General features: G+C 38.3%; 1 protein-coding gene across 1 annotated transcript; it reads left to right on the forward strand.

Moving 5' to 3' along the window:
- Nucleotides 1-53: 53 nt before the first annotated feature.
- Nucleotides 54-15,993, forward strand: LOC307161395 (uncharacterized protein). The gene is made up of 3 exons (XM_079876064.1): nucleotides 54-152; nucleotides 11,519-11,635; nucleotides 13,128-15,993. The coding sequence occupies exons 2-3, from the start codon at nucleotides 11,578-11,580 to the stop codon at nucleotides 14,366-14,368; spliced, it is 1,299 nt and encodes a 432-aa protein (XP_079732190.1). The 5' UTR covers nucleotides 54-152; nucleotides 11,519-11,577; the 3' UTR covers nucleotides 14,369-15,993.
- The last annotated feature ends 359 nt before the right edge of the window (nucleotides 15,994-16,352 follow it).

Below are 16,352 nucleotides of genomic sequence, written 5' to 3' on the forward strand. Positions count from 1 at the left end.
AGTAGAGGCGCTCATGCAACCGAAGCACTGAAACACACCCGAGTGTATGAGAAGAAGAAGAGAAGTGAGCGAGGGAAGGGATTCAAGGGAACATAAACATGACAAGTGGAACACAGCCGTTCATTCTGCTCTAATCTGATGTGTTTCAGACGGTGAGTATATTCATTTGATCATTTATTAGGAGACATCTAAATCCAAAAGATTAAACGAGTCAGTTGATTTAGTGAATCACTCAGACATTAATCGAAATAAACCGACTGATGTTGTAGATTACGCTCGTGAAACGTAAACTTGTTACTGACTGACTGGTTTTTCACATTTTTTTTTTTTTTTTTTTAAGATTATGAGTTTTCATTTTATGCCATGAACAAATGCAACCTGTTTTTAACGATGAATCTAATGTCAACATACACATTAGCTAGAGGAGTTAGAAGTTAAAGTTAGTAAAAAATAAAAAATAAACTCAAATAATTGAATTGTTTCTAAACAGTTAAAGAAACAAAACCTGGATAATTGAGAGCGATTGTAAGTGTGACGACTGACGAGCAACAGCGAGCACAATAGACCTTATTCACGGCAGCGCCATCTTTGATTTTACCCGGGGATGAAAGCGGGGCTGTGAGGGATGGACATGCATCTCTTCAGTGGGTGTTTGGATTACTCAGATGACGAAACACTGCACAAATATAAGAAATTTCAGTGCAGAAAAAACTCCAGACAATATGAGCTGTGGAAAATGATCAGTGATCTAGGAGCTTTATACCGCTTTTTACAGCCTATGCTATGCCATTGAAAACAGAGCAAGTCTCTCCCTCACCTGTCATGGCCCCGCTCTGAATAAGGTCTATTCACACAAACAAAGCGTTAGTTTTTGGGTTGTAGAAACCAAACTTTGCCCTAACCTCAGTTCATCATGTTTATTCTTACATATATGTAGCTACTGCATATTTAATAATAAATAAAAACAATATTATATGGTCTCATATTAGTATTAAATAGGCTAAACCATATCTTGTTTTTATTTATTGTTTAAATAATAAAAAATAATCTGAGCACATATCAACCGTCATGGAAGATTAAAGGGGGGGTGAAATGCTCATTTTCACTCAATCTCCTGTTAATCTTGAGTACCTATAGAGTAGTATTGCATCCTTCATATCTCCAAAACGTCTTTAGTTTTATTATATTTATAAGTTAAAGATTGGCTGTACCGAGTCTTTCCGGAAAAAAACGAGCGGCTGGGGGCGGGCCGTGTGGGCGGTGTGCTATAGCTGTGCTAACTGATCTAACAACAACACAGAGAGACATTTGAAGTAGTTTACTCACCGTGACTGCTCGATCCTTAAGCATTAGACGATCTGCAAATAAGTCGATCTGGGCTTTGTTTATAAAACAATCATCGTCGAAATGCAGGGAACAAAGAGTCGTGCACAACCTCCGTTGATGCTTCGAAAAAACAAACTCCATCCACTATTCCCTTAACGCTGGGTTCTTTGGGAATCTGTGCAGGGTTGTCTTGCCCTGCCAACCAAAAACCCACTTCTTTGGTGACATTGACTTCCCTAAAAGCCGAGCATAGCGCTTTGAGGTAACGTACTGCTTTCGCTCTCTTCTCTCTCTGGTCTGCGAGTGCGCGCGCGGCCGCGGAGAAGTGCCCTTAGGACCCATATAAGGAAATTCCGCTCTATCTTACGTAAGACAGAGCCATACTCGAAAAAAACTTTCCGAAACTTGTGACAAACCGGAAGGAGTATTTTTGGAACAAAAATACTCCTTCAAACGTACAACTTAACTTTTGAAACTTTGTCCATGTTTAGCATGGGAATCCAACTCTTTACCAGTGTAAAAAACTCAGTATGCATGAAACAGCAATTCACCCCCCTTTAAATAAAATTTTATTTGTGTTTAAAAATGGACTAAATTTCACAGGGTTACCCAGATTTTACATTTCTTCAGCACCAAATAACAACGGCTTCATCACAGATTTGTATAATAATGACATTTATTCATAGACATTAAAAACATGAATAAACAATTATTTGACTTAAACTTAAATTTGAGTACATTTGTTTCTTACCACTTAATTTAGCGGGACATCTTTTGGTCTTTAAACAAAAAAAATCTCGATTAACATCATGTTCTCTTCAATTAGGCGTTGCAAATCTCTCTGTAATTATATTGAGCATGTTTACATGCACACCAGTACGCGGATAACTCACAAAAATCTTCTTATTTAAATACTTATTTACTTGATATTTTAATGGTTTTATTTTGGTTCATCTACATCTACACTGATATGATGACGATACTATGTTAAAATTGCTGAACACCACAATATGTACAACACAACCTTGCTTCTCACAATGTAAATTCAAACATAAAAATGGGACATCCAAAACTGTCTCAAATTTAACACACCAAAATGGCTGAAGACAACTATAACAGAAATTAATCACAACCTAGATAGACCTATTGCAGAGTCAAAGTCAAAATGCAGAATCAAACATTTTGCTGTATCATAAAACATAAGAAACAATAACAACAACAAAACAACAATGTATGATGGTCCAAATATTGTGGCTATCCTCACATCCAGTCAAAATAGCTCCCGGTACTGTGACTTGATTTGCACTGGTCTCCTTGTGGACAGGCGGTGTGATCACCTGCTCTTTTTGAGCACCCATTTCTTCCTACATATTTCTGTGGATTCCCCTGATTCATAGGAGGTCCAACCAAAGAAATGAACATCAGTGCTGACACCTTTTGGATTTTAGTTGAGCTCTTAGTGGTGTTATTGTGATGTTCATTTCAGAGAATCCCCTTTCACAGTCAGCACTGCTAACAGCAAGTGATTTCACTGCCTCCTGCAGTTTTAGCAATTACAGGAATTTCTGGATGCCCTTTGAAGTGTCTGACTCTTTGACATTAGCTTTTCTGGTGTCAGACAGAAAGGTCACAGAGCTCTCTTATCTCATCCTCTCCGTAAAACACAGAGATTTTTTTTTTTACTTCGAGCAATTCTGGAGCTATAATTGACTCTTCTTAGGAGCATATAAAACAAAACAGCTCCTTGGAAAAAATGAAATGTAATATTGTAGTAGTTATAAACAAAGGTTTATTTTAGTTCAGATTAACATTTGAGGCAATTGTATTCATAATGTCAAAATAAAACCGACGTAATGTTACTTGAAGGCATTATAGCCTACTATTCCTGCCAAACTTCCATGGTTGCAGTTTGTGTTACTACAGTAAATCCATGGCGAATGTTGCTGATCTGTGGACACTATAGTTCATTCATGGCACAATGTTTCTCCTGGTTTCCATGTCAGCGCTGTTTGATCCGTTAATGAAATGTGAAATAGAGAAATGTGAATGTTTCTCACTAGATCTAGCAGCGATAATATTACTTCTGTGGCGAATTCAAATGCTTTCTTTACTGGATCTCTTAGCGCTGTGTAGTAACAGTGTCGCTTGATCACGATCGGCTCGCGCTGCACTGGTCCAAACTGATAAACAACGGTCCGTCAACCACACAATTAGTGATCGACCGATGTATCGGTTTACAGATATTTTTCCCGATATTTAAGCATTTTCCCATAATCGGGTATCGGTTTTGTAATATCGGATTCGCCGATAAACGGCGCCATCTTGTGGCCGTTTCGAGAATTCCGCCATTGCAGGCCGCGTCTGAGGAGATCAGTCAACAACAACTCTGTGCACAGGTAAAACATATGTTCTGCTTGCTTTGCTTTAATTATTCAACTTTATTTAACATAACAGACATGCAGAAATGAGATTTGAGACATGAATGCCTGATATAGTTTATTTATGCAGCTTGGTTCTAAAAAATTGAGACGAACTCATGGAGTCACGTAGCGAAATCCGGCATGTCCTGCCCCAGTAAAGACGTAAATTTATATGGATTAAATAAAACAGACATGAATGAGTGAATGTTGAAAATAAAAGCGCTGAATTTTATTCTCTATCTGTTGTATTTGCTCACCATTAGTCTCGAGAAAAAAGTTCGTTCATTCATATTGCTGAGCACTCACTGGGTTGATGACCAGGAATGCTCAAGCACGGCCACTGAATGAAACTTTTGACAAGATTATCTTGTTTAAACATCCTAGATTATATTATCATTTACTACATAGCAATTATTTCGCTAATACACATCTAAATATACCGCTTTGTGGAAATTAATTATTTATTATCTCCACGCGCGATCGCGTTGAGTAGCCTAAGTTATAGTTCTGTGTAAATGCATAGATAAACAGTACTTTGTCAGAAAGGATTTCATTAATAACATACTAGTTGGAAAATGCAAATATGCTGTTTTGTTTGTTACTTTCCTGACAATGTTATATTCCAGCTAATATTATTCAGTGAATTAATATTACCCAGTGAATTATTCCTCACTCTTTAAACCTATTAAACGGCACATAAACCTTCTAAAACTGTTTAAAATAAATTACATTTCAATACAAAATACAATACAAACAATACCTCCAACATGTGGAACCACTTAAAGATACATCACTCAACTATCTTTGAATATATGTTAGAATCATTTTTGTGCTTTATTTTTTACCTCATCAAAGCTTTTATTTTTAAACAAAGACACTTAGTAACAGTGCACTTTATTTTTTGGACTCAGACCCCTCTATTTATTTGTGTATAAATATAAAGTTTTTTTTATGTATGCAAGGAGGGAGTGATTGTTATAAATAAAATTGTGTTGTAATAATTGTGTAAAAAACAGAAGTATAACAGTAAATAAATATCGGTTCTGCATATCGGTAATCGGCACATAAACATGCAAATAATCGGTATCGGTTATAAAAAATCAATATCGGTCGATCACTACACACAATAACGAGCAGTTTCGTTCCGCTTGCATTACGTTTGCCATTTGATGTCGGACAATGTTGTGGTCGCGCCGGCGTCTCTTACATTATGAGCGCGCTTGCCACACGCAACGCGCCTACATTTGAAATAACGAAATTTTGGTCGGCAGGAAAAATGCGTACCGAAAACCGAACCGAAAGCCTCGTACCGAACGGTTCAATACGAATACATGTATCGTTACACCCCTAATCTCCATATAATGGAGCCAGTTGTCCTTTTTTTTTTTAGACGAGTTCTGTAGTCTCCGGGCTGGTTGCGGGCGCCGCCATGTTGAATGAGACAACACGCGAGGGGAGGGGGAACAAAAGCAAGGAGGCGGGGGCGAGCACACAGCACAGAGAAGGCAAACAAGCAAAGTGGCGAAATCAGAATTAAATATAAACAATATATCGATATATACGATATGTCAAAATCCATATCGTGTTTAAAAAATATCTCGATATATGGCTAAAAAAGTATCAACCTCTCTCTCTCAACCAGATGCACAGCTCGAGATAATGATATGTCCCTTGACTGCAAACTTTCAGATAAATCTTTAAGCTCCTCCAAAGCATCAAGCATGAGACTCATGTTCTTTATAAAGTCCCCTGACGAGAGCTTTGTTGCAAGACCCTGAAACATGCATCTCTCATTTGCACTGCGTTCAGCATCATGACTGGCGTTGCAGAAGTGAGCATAAAGCGCCTCATGCATTGTCCACACTGCCTTCGCTGCTCTGTGTGATGAGGCAACCCACCTCACTCTCAGGACTCTGCCAATCCTGTTAACCACAAATCCCAATTCTGAGCCGGCAGAACTGAGCTCCCTTTGATTCTTGGGGGATTGGTGGTACAGACAATACAATTTGTCCATGAAACAAAAAAATTATCGCAGCCTTTGTGATTTCATTATTGCAATAAGCCATGTGTTTTCCAATTAGGAAACAAGTATTCATGGACATTTTTGTCTCTGTCAATAGTGGCAAGCTGGAGTGCGAGCCTTGCAGTTAACCTTACGTTCGTCACAAGGTTATGATAGTTTTGCATTTTTAAATTAGTTTTTATTTTAATATCGTTTTCAATTTTGTTGTTTTAGTTAGTTTCATCAATGGGTTTGTTAGTTTTAGTTTAGTTTTATTTTGCAAACATTTCTATTTAGTTTTTATTTTATTTAGTTTCAGGTTTAGTTTTAGTAATTATAGTTTAGCAGAGCAAACAGAACACTTCCAGTGTAGACCAAAGCGAGATGCTTAATTTCAGCAAAGTTTAATGTTTGCCCAGATTACAGTTAACTCTTGTGCAGACATCTTAATAATAAAAATACAATAATGGTTTGAGATTGATCCAAATAAATGGAACTTAAAAGTATACAAGAAAAAACTATGAAAAATTCAGACAAACTAATTCATATTACAGACCTGCAAACTTGTCGCTTTTCGGCGACAATCGCCGTTTTCTTGGTCAATTGGGTCATTTACGTGAATCGCATAGAACCGGAGAGTTTTTTTTTTTGTAGGGGGGGGGTATTGTTTCTCACAGTAACTGCCATGCAGGCTAGAATTGCGAAACATTATTGGATAATTCTTAGAATTGACATTTCTCTGGGCCAATCGAAATCTTAGCACTTTTTCTCTTGGCCAATTGGAATCTTAGTAGGGCTGGATGATTAATCGAAAAGTAATCGAAACCGAAATTCAGAGCATATAACCGACGTAATTGTACCAAGTCGGTTATTTCGGTTTTTTAATCCTATTAATATTTCCGCCCACTGTGTGTTAATGTACTTTCCCCTTAAAACATATTACCGCATGTGTAGTCACGTGACTCCAGTCCGCGACACTGGAGCAACATGGAGGAGAACTCAAACACAGAGTCGGAGTCAACTCAGCAACAGCCAGAGCCGCTTGTACCAAAGAAGCACGCAGTGTGCGTCATTTGGACACATTTTGGCTTCAATAAAAAAAATATGATCCGATACCTATTAGGGGTGGAACGATATGTATTCGTATTGAACAGAAACGGTACGGGCGTCACGGTTCGGTGCATGAATTTACACGGAGAATACACGGCATAAAAATAAATAAAACCTGTGTGCACATTAATTAATGTAATGCCGAACTACTGTTAGATACACGCAGACATATGCGGGTTCTTTAGGGGCACCGCACCTAATCTGTAGCCACGCCGTAGCTCTGAACGCGCGTCTATTTCGCTTCAAACGCTCGCTTTGTACGCGCAAATTGATTAACATTTTTTAAAACGTAGAACTAGACGCGAATTTGACGCTCTATTCGCGTTTGGTGTCAACGCAGCATAATGAACAGGCTGCGATGTCAAGATTGTGTGTGTGTGTGTGTGTGTCAGAGAGAGAGAGGCACGGGCGCGATCGAACAGTGGAAACATAAAAACATCATTCGTCATTATAACATCAACGTCAATTTGTTCATACAGGACATCATTAAAACTGCAAAGTGTTTAGCCTACTTATATTTGTGTAAAACACAACATTGTGCTTTTGTCAAACTGTAACCTACAACTGTCACCCAACCAAAATCACACACACGCACACACACACTGTGTAAAAAAAAAGAAATCAAATTATCAAAAAGCAAAAATGATTTCATCTTTTGGACATTCATCATATTGCATTGGTTTTCATTTCTTGTCCTAAAACAAAGCAGTCGCCCTGTCCCATGTGCAGAAAAACACCCCCAAAGCATGATGCTACCACCCCCATGCTTCACAGTAGGGATGGTGTTCTTGGGATGGTACTCATCATTCTTCTTCCTCCAAACACGTTTAGTGGAATTATGACCAAAAAGTTCTATTTTGGTCTCATCTGACCACATGACTTTCTCCCATGACTCCTCTGGATCATCCAAATGGTCATTGGCAAACTTAAGACGGGCCTTGACATGTGCTGGTTTAAGCAGGGGAACCTTCCGTGCCATGCATGATTTCAAACCATGACGTCTTAGTGTATTACCAACAGTAACCTTGGAAACGGTGGTCCCAGCTCTTTTCAGGTCATTGACCAGCTCCTCCCGTGTAGTTCTGGGCTGATTTCTCACCTTTCTTAGGATCATTGAGACCCCACGAGGTGAGATCTTGCATGGAGCCCCAGTCCGAGGGAGATTGACAGTCATGTTTAGCTTCTTCCATTTTCTAATGATTGCTCCAACAGTGGACCTTTTTTTCACCAAGCTGCTTGGCAATTTCCCCATAGCCCTTTCCAGCCTTGTGGAGGTGTACAATTTTGTCTCTAGTGTCTTTGGACAGCTCTTTGGTCTTGGCCATGTTAGTAGTTGGATTCTTACTGATTGTATGGGGTGGACAGGTGTCTTTATGCAGCTAACGACCTCAAACAGGTGCATCTAATTTAGGATAATAAATGGAGTGGAGGTGGACATTTTAAAGGCAGACTAACAGGTCTTTGAGGGTCAGAATTCTAGCTGATAGACAGGTGTTCAAATACTTATTTGCAGCTGTATCATACAAATAAATCATATATTGTGATTTCTGGATTTTTTTTTTTAGATTATGTCTCTCACAGTGGACATGCACCTACGATGACAATTTCAGACCCCTCCATGATTTCCAAGTGGGAGAACTTGCAAAATAGCAGGGTGTTCAAATACTTAATTTCCTCACTGTATGTATATATATTATATATAATATTATATTTATATATGTATATATGTATGTATTTATATATATTTTTGTGTGTGTGTGTGTGTGCTTCGTTCATTAAATCATTTTGATGAATTTATTCCTTTGTAAGTTATCATTTTGCAGTGTAAGATTTAGGGGTGTAAGAAAAAATCGATACACCTGAGTATCGCGATATTTTATTTTGCAATACTGTATCGATTTTCAAAAACGCAATATCGATTTTTTTTTTTTTTTTTTTTTTTTTTTTTTTTTTACGTCCAAAAATATTCATGGTAAGACCGTAAGACATTGGTTCACGTTTATGTTGTTTAATTCCCTACCACTAGATAGCTATGCTGAGACGCACCACTAGTGTCCTCGCCAGGCTCGCCTATAACGGTGCGTGTCCACTGGACATTTTAGGATTGACAGCGGACCGGAGAAAGCGTTGAGAGCGACCGAGAGCGTCAAAAAGTTAGACAGTTCCTTTATACAAATATCAAGCGAAAAACGCAGTCGGCAGCCAATTGCTGTGAGGTTCGGGATGTGACGTCTGTCTTGAGAGTTTAAACATATGCAAATTGTGCCGGAGTTTATGCTGGATTTAGTGCGTAAATCATTTTGTTTACAAATTAGACGTTGCGTATATATGTTAAATATTTCATTTTGGATGTGTTTATTGTGATTATATTGGCTGGCTTTATAAAAGTTTATACAATTGATAGGATATCTTTGCTTGGTGCATTTGGAAACAAAGCTTGTCTATTTCTAAATGTAATCGCGTGCATCGTTCACACCAAACGCGAAAAGAGCATCTGGCGCGAGTGATTTCAATGTTAAGTCAATGCAAAGACGCGTTTACGCGCGTCTGGAGGTCCTGCGGCACGAGGCGTTTAGCGCGGCGCGGTTCGCCTCATTCGCGCGTCCAGTTCTTTTAAAATCTTTTATCACATAAAACTTGATTTCAATATATGACACATTCATTTTGTTCACTTTCATCCACTTTCATTCATTTTCGTCCAGTTCACGTTGTTGTTTTGTATTGTGACAGGGGCTATGTACCTATTTTCTTTTATTATGGCCTACTTGAGCATATAAAAATTTGCTCACTAAGAACCTGTGAACCACAATCCCAAACTGGCAGTTTGATTTTCTGTGTACTGAATTGTTTACCTAAAGTAAACTTCTTTGACTTTTATGCACATCATGTCTTTTTAAAAATAGTTTTAATATATTTTACTTTAAAAAAATCCCAATATATCGCCTTATGCACAGTATCGAAATATATTGCAATATATTGAATCGTGACCCATGTATCGTGATACGTATCGTATCGCCAGATTCTTGCCAATACACAGCCCTAGTAAGATTACAGTTAACACCTTTAAATATTAAATAAATGTATTCAATTAGCTAGGATTTTTTTTTATTAAACCTAGTGAGTGTATAAATCAGCAGCAAAAAGTCATTCTTGAAAAAATCTGCACAGTAATTTTATAAAATCTAAACATGTGATTTAACAATTGTATATTTATATATGAATGTAAATAATTATATATATATATAGATCAAAGATCAAATAATTTAATTGTGTCAGTATTTAAGTTCCTCCTTTTCCTCTGTTTGTTGTCCAGTCATTCTTACATTGAGTGTGTGTTGCTTTACCTGTTGCTCTTATGATTAAAACTTCGGGTTGGAACTCTCTACTTCATCTTCATCTGTTTGCCTGCATCCTCCCATGACAATTTGATTGTAAGGCAATAGATGTTTTTTTTTTTGTTTTTTGTTTTTTTAAGAAAAGTTGGCCAGGAGTGTTAAATTAACTTTAAAACTTACACTGGTTCAAACTAGGCTACTGTACTGTATGTTTGATTTATGTTGAAGTGCTTGGGACATGGCGTTTAATTTTTGTTTTTGTGATCAGACTCACAAAAACTATACAAATTTGGATTTAGATTTAATGGCCAATATATCGATTATCGGCTTTCGAATATAAATAATTATCGGTATCGGCCAAATTTTCATATTGGTGCATCCCTCGTTGGCATTTTATTAAATTTTAATATCTGAGAGTGTTAATGAAAAGAAGAAAAAGAAGAAACTTTTAGATATCAATTCTCATATGCGATGGACATCGATGCAAGGACGTTGGGCCCCTGTCACAGAACCAAGGAGTGAACCCAAACACAAGAACCTCACCAAACACCCAAGACTGCTTTGTTTTCACTACAATTTACAACCTTTATTTATAAGTTAGTAATGCATTAAAACATTAGAATATAGCCTTTTCAATTAAGAAATCATTGCTTTAAAAAGATCAAGTGAAAATTTTGTAATAAAATGAACAAAAAAACATTAGCCTACATATAATTTTTGTTGCTATGGTTATCACTATGTCAGTCACTCTGTTTCAGGAGAGACTAAGTGAATGGTAATTCAGTGGATTCACACCCTTATTCATACACGGTTGTCACTCCTGAAACAGTGTGGTAGTGTAGTGTGTTATATTGAGTCTTCACTGTTTGTTATAATGAAAGGATTAGCGTGCGTTCAGACCTAAGTGAGCTCGCACTGAAAGAAAACTATGGCAATTTGGGTGGAGGGGATCCTGACTAAAATAAACACCTCTTACTGGCCACTGCATTCATGTGCTCAACAGACTTCTCTATGATTGGCTAGAATGTTCAACACTGCAACTATTTACGTTGCAAATGTTTTGTTTTACCTCTGTTCAGAGCACAAACAAGAATACACACAGGTCTGTTGAATGCAGGTAAAATCAGCGGGTATCTAATTACATCTGTCAGACGCCCCTGGACATCGGTTATGCTCATCCTTGGTAGCTCCTTTGAAGACATCTTGAGTAAACTAGCTTTATATTTAATAAAGCACTACAAAGGATCGGAAGCAGTAATGATGCAACCTGTTCAACAGAACATGGAAGTTTGTTTTGCATAACCCCCATTTCCATCTTCCTACAGGTGAAGAAGACAGCAGAAGGAATTACTCCAGGAGAAACAACTGACATATTATTTTAAATATGGAGTTTGAGGAAGAACCCTGCAGAATGAGAGATGGAGATTCAGAGGAACAAACAGGTTGGTGCTCCCTTTTGAAGTGAAACACCGTGTCTTGGATTGACGCTATGGGGAATGTCATCAGTGTATCCGGTGTCTGAAGTATGTGTGAACACACTCCAATTTCATTGGCTGACAAAAGTCATTAGCGGAAGTATAAGAGGGTGCCCGTAATACACGTCATCAACTCTTTTGTCTTCCACTTGTTTGCATGCGCGTGTAAGACAAACACTCCGGTGGAGTGCATCCGACTCACGAGGAAGCTGGATATCCTCATCATGATGCATTCGTGGTAAGGAGCTTTGTTCTTCTTTGATTCCTCCCGAGGGATGGTAATCTAGCGTTTGCATAAGCACGTTTGGCGCTCGAGGAAGTTGGAGGCAGTAATAGCAATGCACTGATGATAGCAGACTCTGTTCTCACTTGAGTCTTAGTGAGATAATCTAACGTTTGAATGGAGCACGTTCAGCTCTCAAGTTGAATGCATTCTTTGTGATGCAGTTTCTGTGAGAAGCTCCACCCATGGTTATTAGGGTTCCTAATCTCATTATTAATGTGGAATGTCTAATTCTAAGGAATTGGATGCAGAGAGTGTTGAGGTGGATAAATCTGCTCCCTCTGCTGTCCACACATTGGAGAAGGTTGCACTATCTCCTGCAGCAGAATTAGCCATCAGTACCACAAAGCACATGGCAAATGAAATTGGGCGTTGGTTGCTATATTTTCCACGGAGATGCATTTGTGATGAGAGCAACCATGGCCGATTTGACACAGGATTAAAGCAGGTTCTTGGCAAAACGGGAACCGGAAACCACTCTTCTATCGTCTGTTTCAGATGAGCAGTGCTTGATTGCGATGTTATATAGGCCAGGACTTGCCTTGCTATGAAGGCATAGAAGCTGGAATATTTTCTAGATTTATGGGAGATAATGAGTTAGGGGATGCTACCACTAGATGTGATATGTACCTCTTTTTATGGATGCGCCACCTTGTGTTGATGCTTGGACTCCAGCTAAAGTAAAGTAGTCAATGTATGCTATACCCACTATGCTTGTGCATATTCTGGCATTGGTTCCCTGAGAAGGGGAATGAGAGCTTCTGATTGCCATCCCATTGGGCCTGCCTGCATGTCTCCTTCAGACATAAAAAGTTGATTATGTGTATTATGGGCACCCTCTTATACTTCTGGGGGCTTTGCTAATGATGTCATGGACTGTTGCCAGCCAATGATATTGGAGTGTGTTCACATGTGCTTCAGACACCGGTCAACTTTTCCCACAGCGTCAATCCAAGTTGCAGTGTCTTGTTCCCCTTCTCAGGGAAACATGGTTAGAGTCATAACCTGAGACGGTTTCCTTAATTCTCTTTAATGACTGCTGAGGAACATTACATGAAAACTGACAATTAAAAACAACTTTTAAAAATGTAACTTGTTCAGCTACATTTCTTTCTTTTTTTTTGCATTTGTCCTCCTTTATTTTAAATTGTGGGAATTTGATATGTTGATTTTTAGACTCGATGGAAGTGACTGGAGATAAACACCATCGGATTCAAATACCTTGTCATTTAAAGAATGAAGATGGAAATGCAGTCGTTTCAAAAACTGGAGAGAATGTCACACACAAAAAATCTGGAAAATCTGTAAATCTAGTCGTTTCAAAGACTGAAGAGGATGTCACACAAAAACAAGCTGGAAAATCTGGAAATCAAGTCGTTTCAAAGACTGGAGAGGATGTCACACAAAAACAAGCTGGAAAATCTGGAAATCCAGTCGTTTCAAAGACTGGAGAGGATGTTACACAAAAACAAGCTGGAAAATCTGGAAATCCAGTTGTTTCAAAGACTGGAGAGGATGTCACACAAAAACAAGCTGGAAAATCTGGAAATCCAGTCGTTTCAAAGACTGAAGAGAATGTCACACAAAAACAAGCTGGAAAATCTGGAAATCCAGTCGTTTCAAAGACTGGAGAGGATGTCACACAAAAACAAGCTGGAAAATCTGGAAATCCAGTCGTTTCAAAGACTGGAGAGGATGTCACACAAAAACAAGCTGGAAAATCTGGACTCAAAGGATTTTTCACCTGCATAGAGTGTGGAAAATGTTACATGCATAAATCAGACCTTAAGCGACACATGAGAATTCACACGGGAGAGAATCTGTTCACATGCACTCAGTGTGGAAAGAGTTTCATACATAAAAGACACCTAAATGAGCACACAAGAGTTCACACTGGAGAAAGACCGTTCACATGCACTCAGTGTGGAAAGAGTTTCAAGCGCAAAAGCGTTCTCAACAGTCATCTGCGCTCTCACACTGGAGTGAAGTCATTCAGCTGTGATCAGTGTGATAAAACATTTGTTTTGGCATCTAGCTTAAAAGCACACCTTAAAGTTCATGTAGATGTGAAGCCACACATTTGTTCTTTTTGTGGGAAGAGTTTTTTAGAAATGCACTCTTTAAAACAGCATGAGCGTGTACATACTGGTGAAAGACCTCATATGTGCTTTGAATGTGGGAAGACCTACACTACATCCAGTGCTTTAAAATCACACCAGAGAATTCATACTGGAGAGAAACCATATGAGTGCTCACACTGTGGAAAGAGTTTCTCTTACTCAAAGTCCTTGAAAGATCACGAGAGAGTTCATACTGGAGAGAAGCCGCACCAGTGCTCTTCATGTGGGAAGAGTTTCAACCAAATATCTCATCTACAGACTCATAAGAAAAAGCATTGCCCGAAGTTACCTCAATGAGCCAATGTTCATGTTCAGATCCATAACTCACAAATAATACTCTCACAAGTAAATCATTTAACATTCAGATTAAATGTGCACTATGTAACCTTTTTTGTTCAAATTTAAATAACGAGTCAATATACATCAATCCTTCTTTCAAAATGTGTTTTTGTCTTACCCTAATTAACTGTGGCAAGCCCGTTGTAAGTGTTTATATTTTAGACCAAGCGGGATGCTTTTCGTGCGAAATTGCGTACTTGCGTCACTCGTCCGTAAGTGTCTCATCATATCCATAAATACAGAAAAGTTGCTCCGGCTACTTTGACCCGTGTGGGAGTGGCATACGTTAGTTGTCACAACAAACCAGAAAGGTTGACATGGAGAAGCTAAATCTCAAACCTCTGGGGAATCACCCATTTCAAACATACGCCGAACAGAGGAGAGTCTGCTGACAAAAAGAGAACGCAAGAGCTTGTAATAAAACAAGAATCAACATTAGCTTTTTGGAGATGGCGAAAAACTGAGGGATTTAAAATGTTGTAAAAGTGGCTCGGAACAGGTGAGTAAGGTATTTAATCAAACAGATACATTGACATGTATCTCTCTAACAGAGTTGATTGTAAAGCATTATCTATTGTGAAGATCATTTCATTATGGTGAACATAGCGCTGTGCTGGAATTTATTTTCAAGGAAGTACCGTGTCTATTAATGGGTAAAGCTACAGTAACGTCTTCAGCTAATCAGCTTGAGATCCTTTTCTTCTAAGCTGGTTATATCTCTTAAGGCTAGTAGTCAATGTTTTATGAGCAATTAGATAACAATATTCATTCGCACAGTCACGTTGAACCAAAGCACCAAAACAATGGTATTTACAATCCCTCTTCTTGTATTATACTGTATAATGAAATGGAAATGTGTCTTGTGTGGATGTTCTGTTCCAGTGAAGTCCTGACAAAACTCAGCCTCAAAGGGAAAAGACATTGTCTATATTTTTTTGTAATTGTGTTTGCGGGGGTTGTTTATTATTAGCGGCAAGTGACCATACCAAAGGAATAGTCTCCAGAAGAGTTCAACAGCGGCCCAGATGAGAAGAGTACTTCCGAAAATGATGATTCACCTGTGACCCTTACTAAAGTTTCCATACCATACAAGAAAGCTTTTTTTCTGGATAGTTTTATTTAAAATGATTTTCTAATTGTACTGCTGTGAATAATGCTAAAGTCTTAGGTGACACACATAACTGGAGTCTTAAAGTTAATTCTTTGAATTTCAAACTATTCCTTTGTCTCTATACTTTGTGCACATTCACATGCTTAATCAATCTCTGATCAACCTTCATCAATATTCTTTCAGCTTCTCTCTGAACTGCTGATACAGGAATTGAGAAATTGATAGAATTGATTGAAATTGTGTGGCGATAGCATCTGGAACAAAGGTAGCATTTTTGTTTAGCCGAGCAAGTGTTTTTGGTTTGTCATTTTATTGAACATAACACCTACGCATATGAACAGAAACCACAATAAATCACAAAATACTTCTAATTATAAAAATGGAATTGATAAGTTATTTAAAAAAGACAAATAGACATAACCATGCTGGCTTTTACATTTTACTTGCCAAGTGTTCAATAAAACTCTCCAACTGATTCAATTCATGTTTTTTTATGTTGTTGTTGTTGTGAAAAACAACTATTTACAGGGATGCAAACAGCGCGCTTTTCGGCGCCTCCCGCTTTTTTCACGTCAGTTTGGGTGACTTGTGTGAATCGTGCAGATCCGAAGAGTTTTTTTATGGGGGGGGGGGGGGGGGATGGGGGTCTAAGAGGGTCTGCTTATAATTTCACCAACAGTAATTCTGGATTGCCTCCACCAAACAAGTAAATAGGAAATAAGCAAATCAGAACACTCAAACGGCCGTATGCGCGCAAGCGTGAACCACTAGTGTTTCTTTTACTGCTGCCACTGCATCAAATTTCTCCCTGAGACCAGAGTTCGGAGCTGC

The sequence above is a fragment of the Squalius cephalus genome (genome assembly GCF_949319135.1).
Source record: "Squalius cephalus genome assembly, chromosome: 7".
NCBI lineage: Eukaryota > Metazoa > Chordata > Actinopteri > Cypriniformes > Leuciscidae > Squalius > Squalius cephalus.

What these genes read in the sequence shown, in the direction of transcription:
- LOC307161395 (XM_079876064.1), top strand. Translation starts at nt 11,578, where the DNA reads ATGGAGTTTGAGGAAGAACCCTGCAGAATGAGAGATGGAGATTCAGAG. An exon ending in AGATTCAGAGGAACAAACAG is followed by an intron (nt 11,636 to 13,127) that starts GTTGGTGCTCCC and finishes GTTGATTTTTAG; the next exon opens with ACTCGATGGAAGTGACTGGA.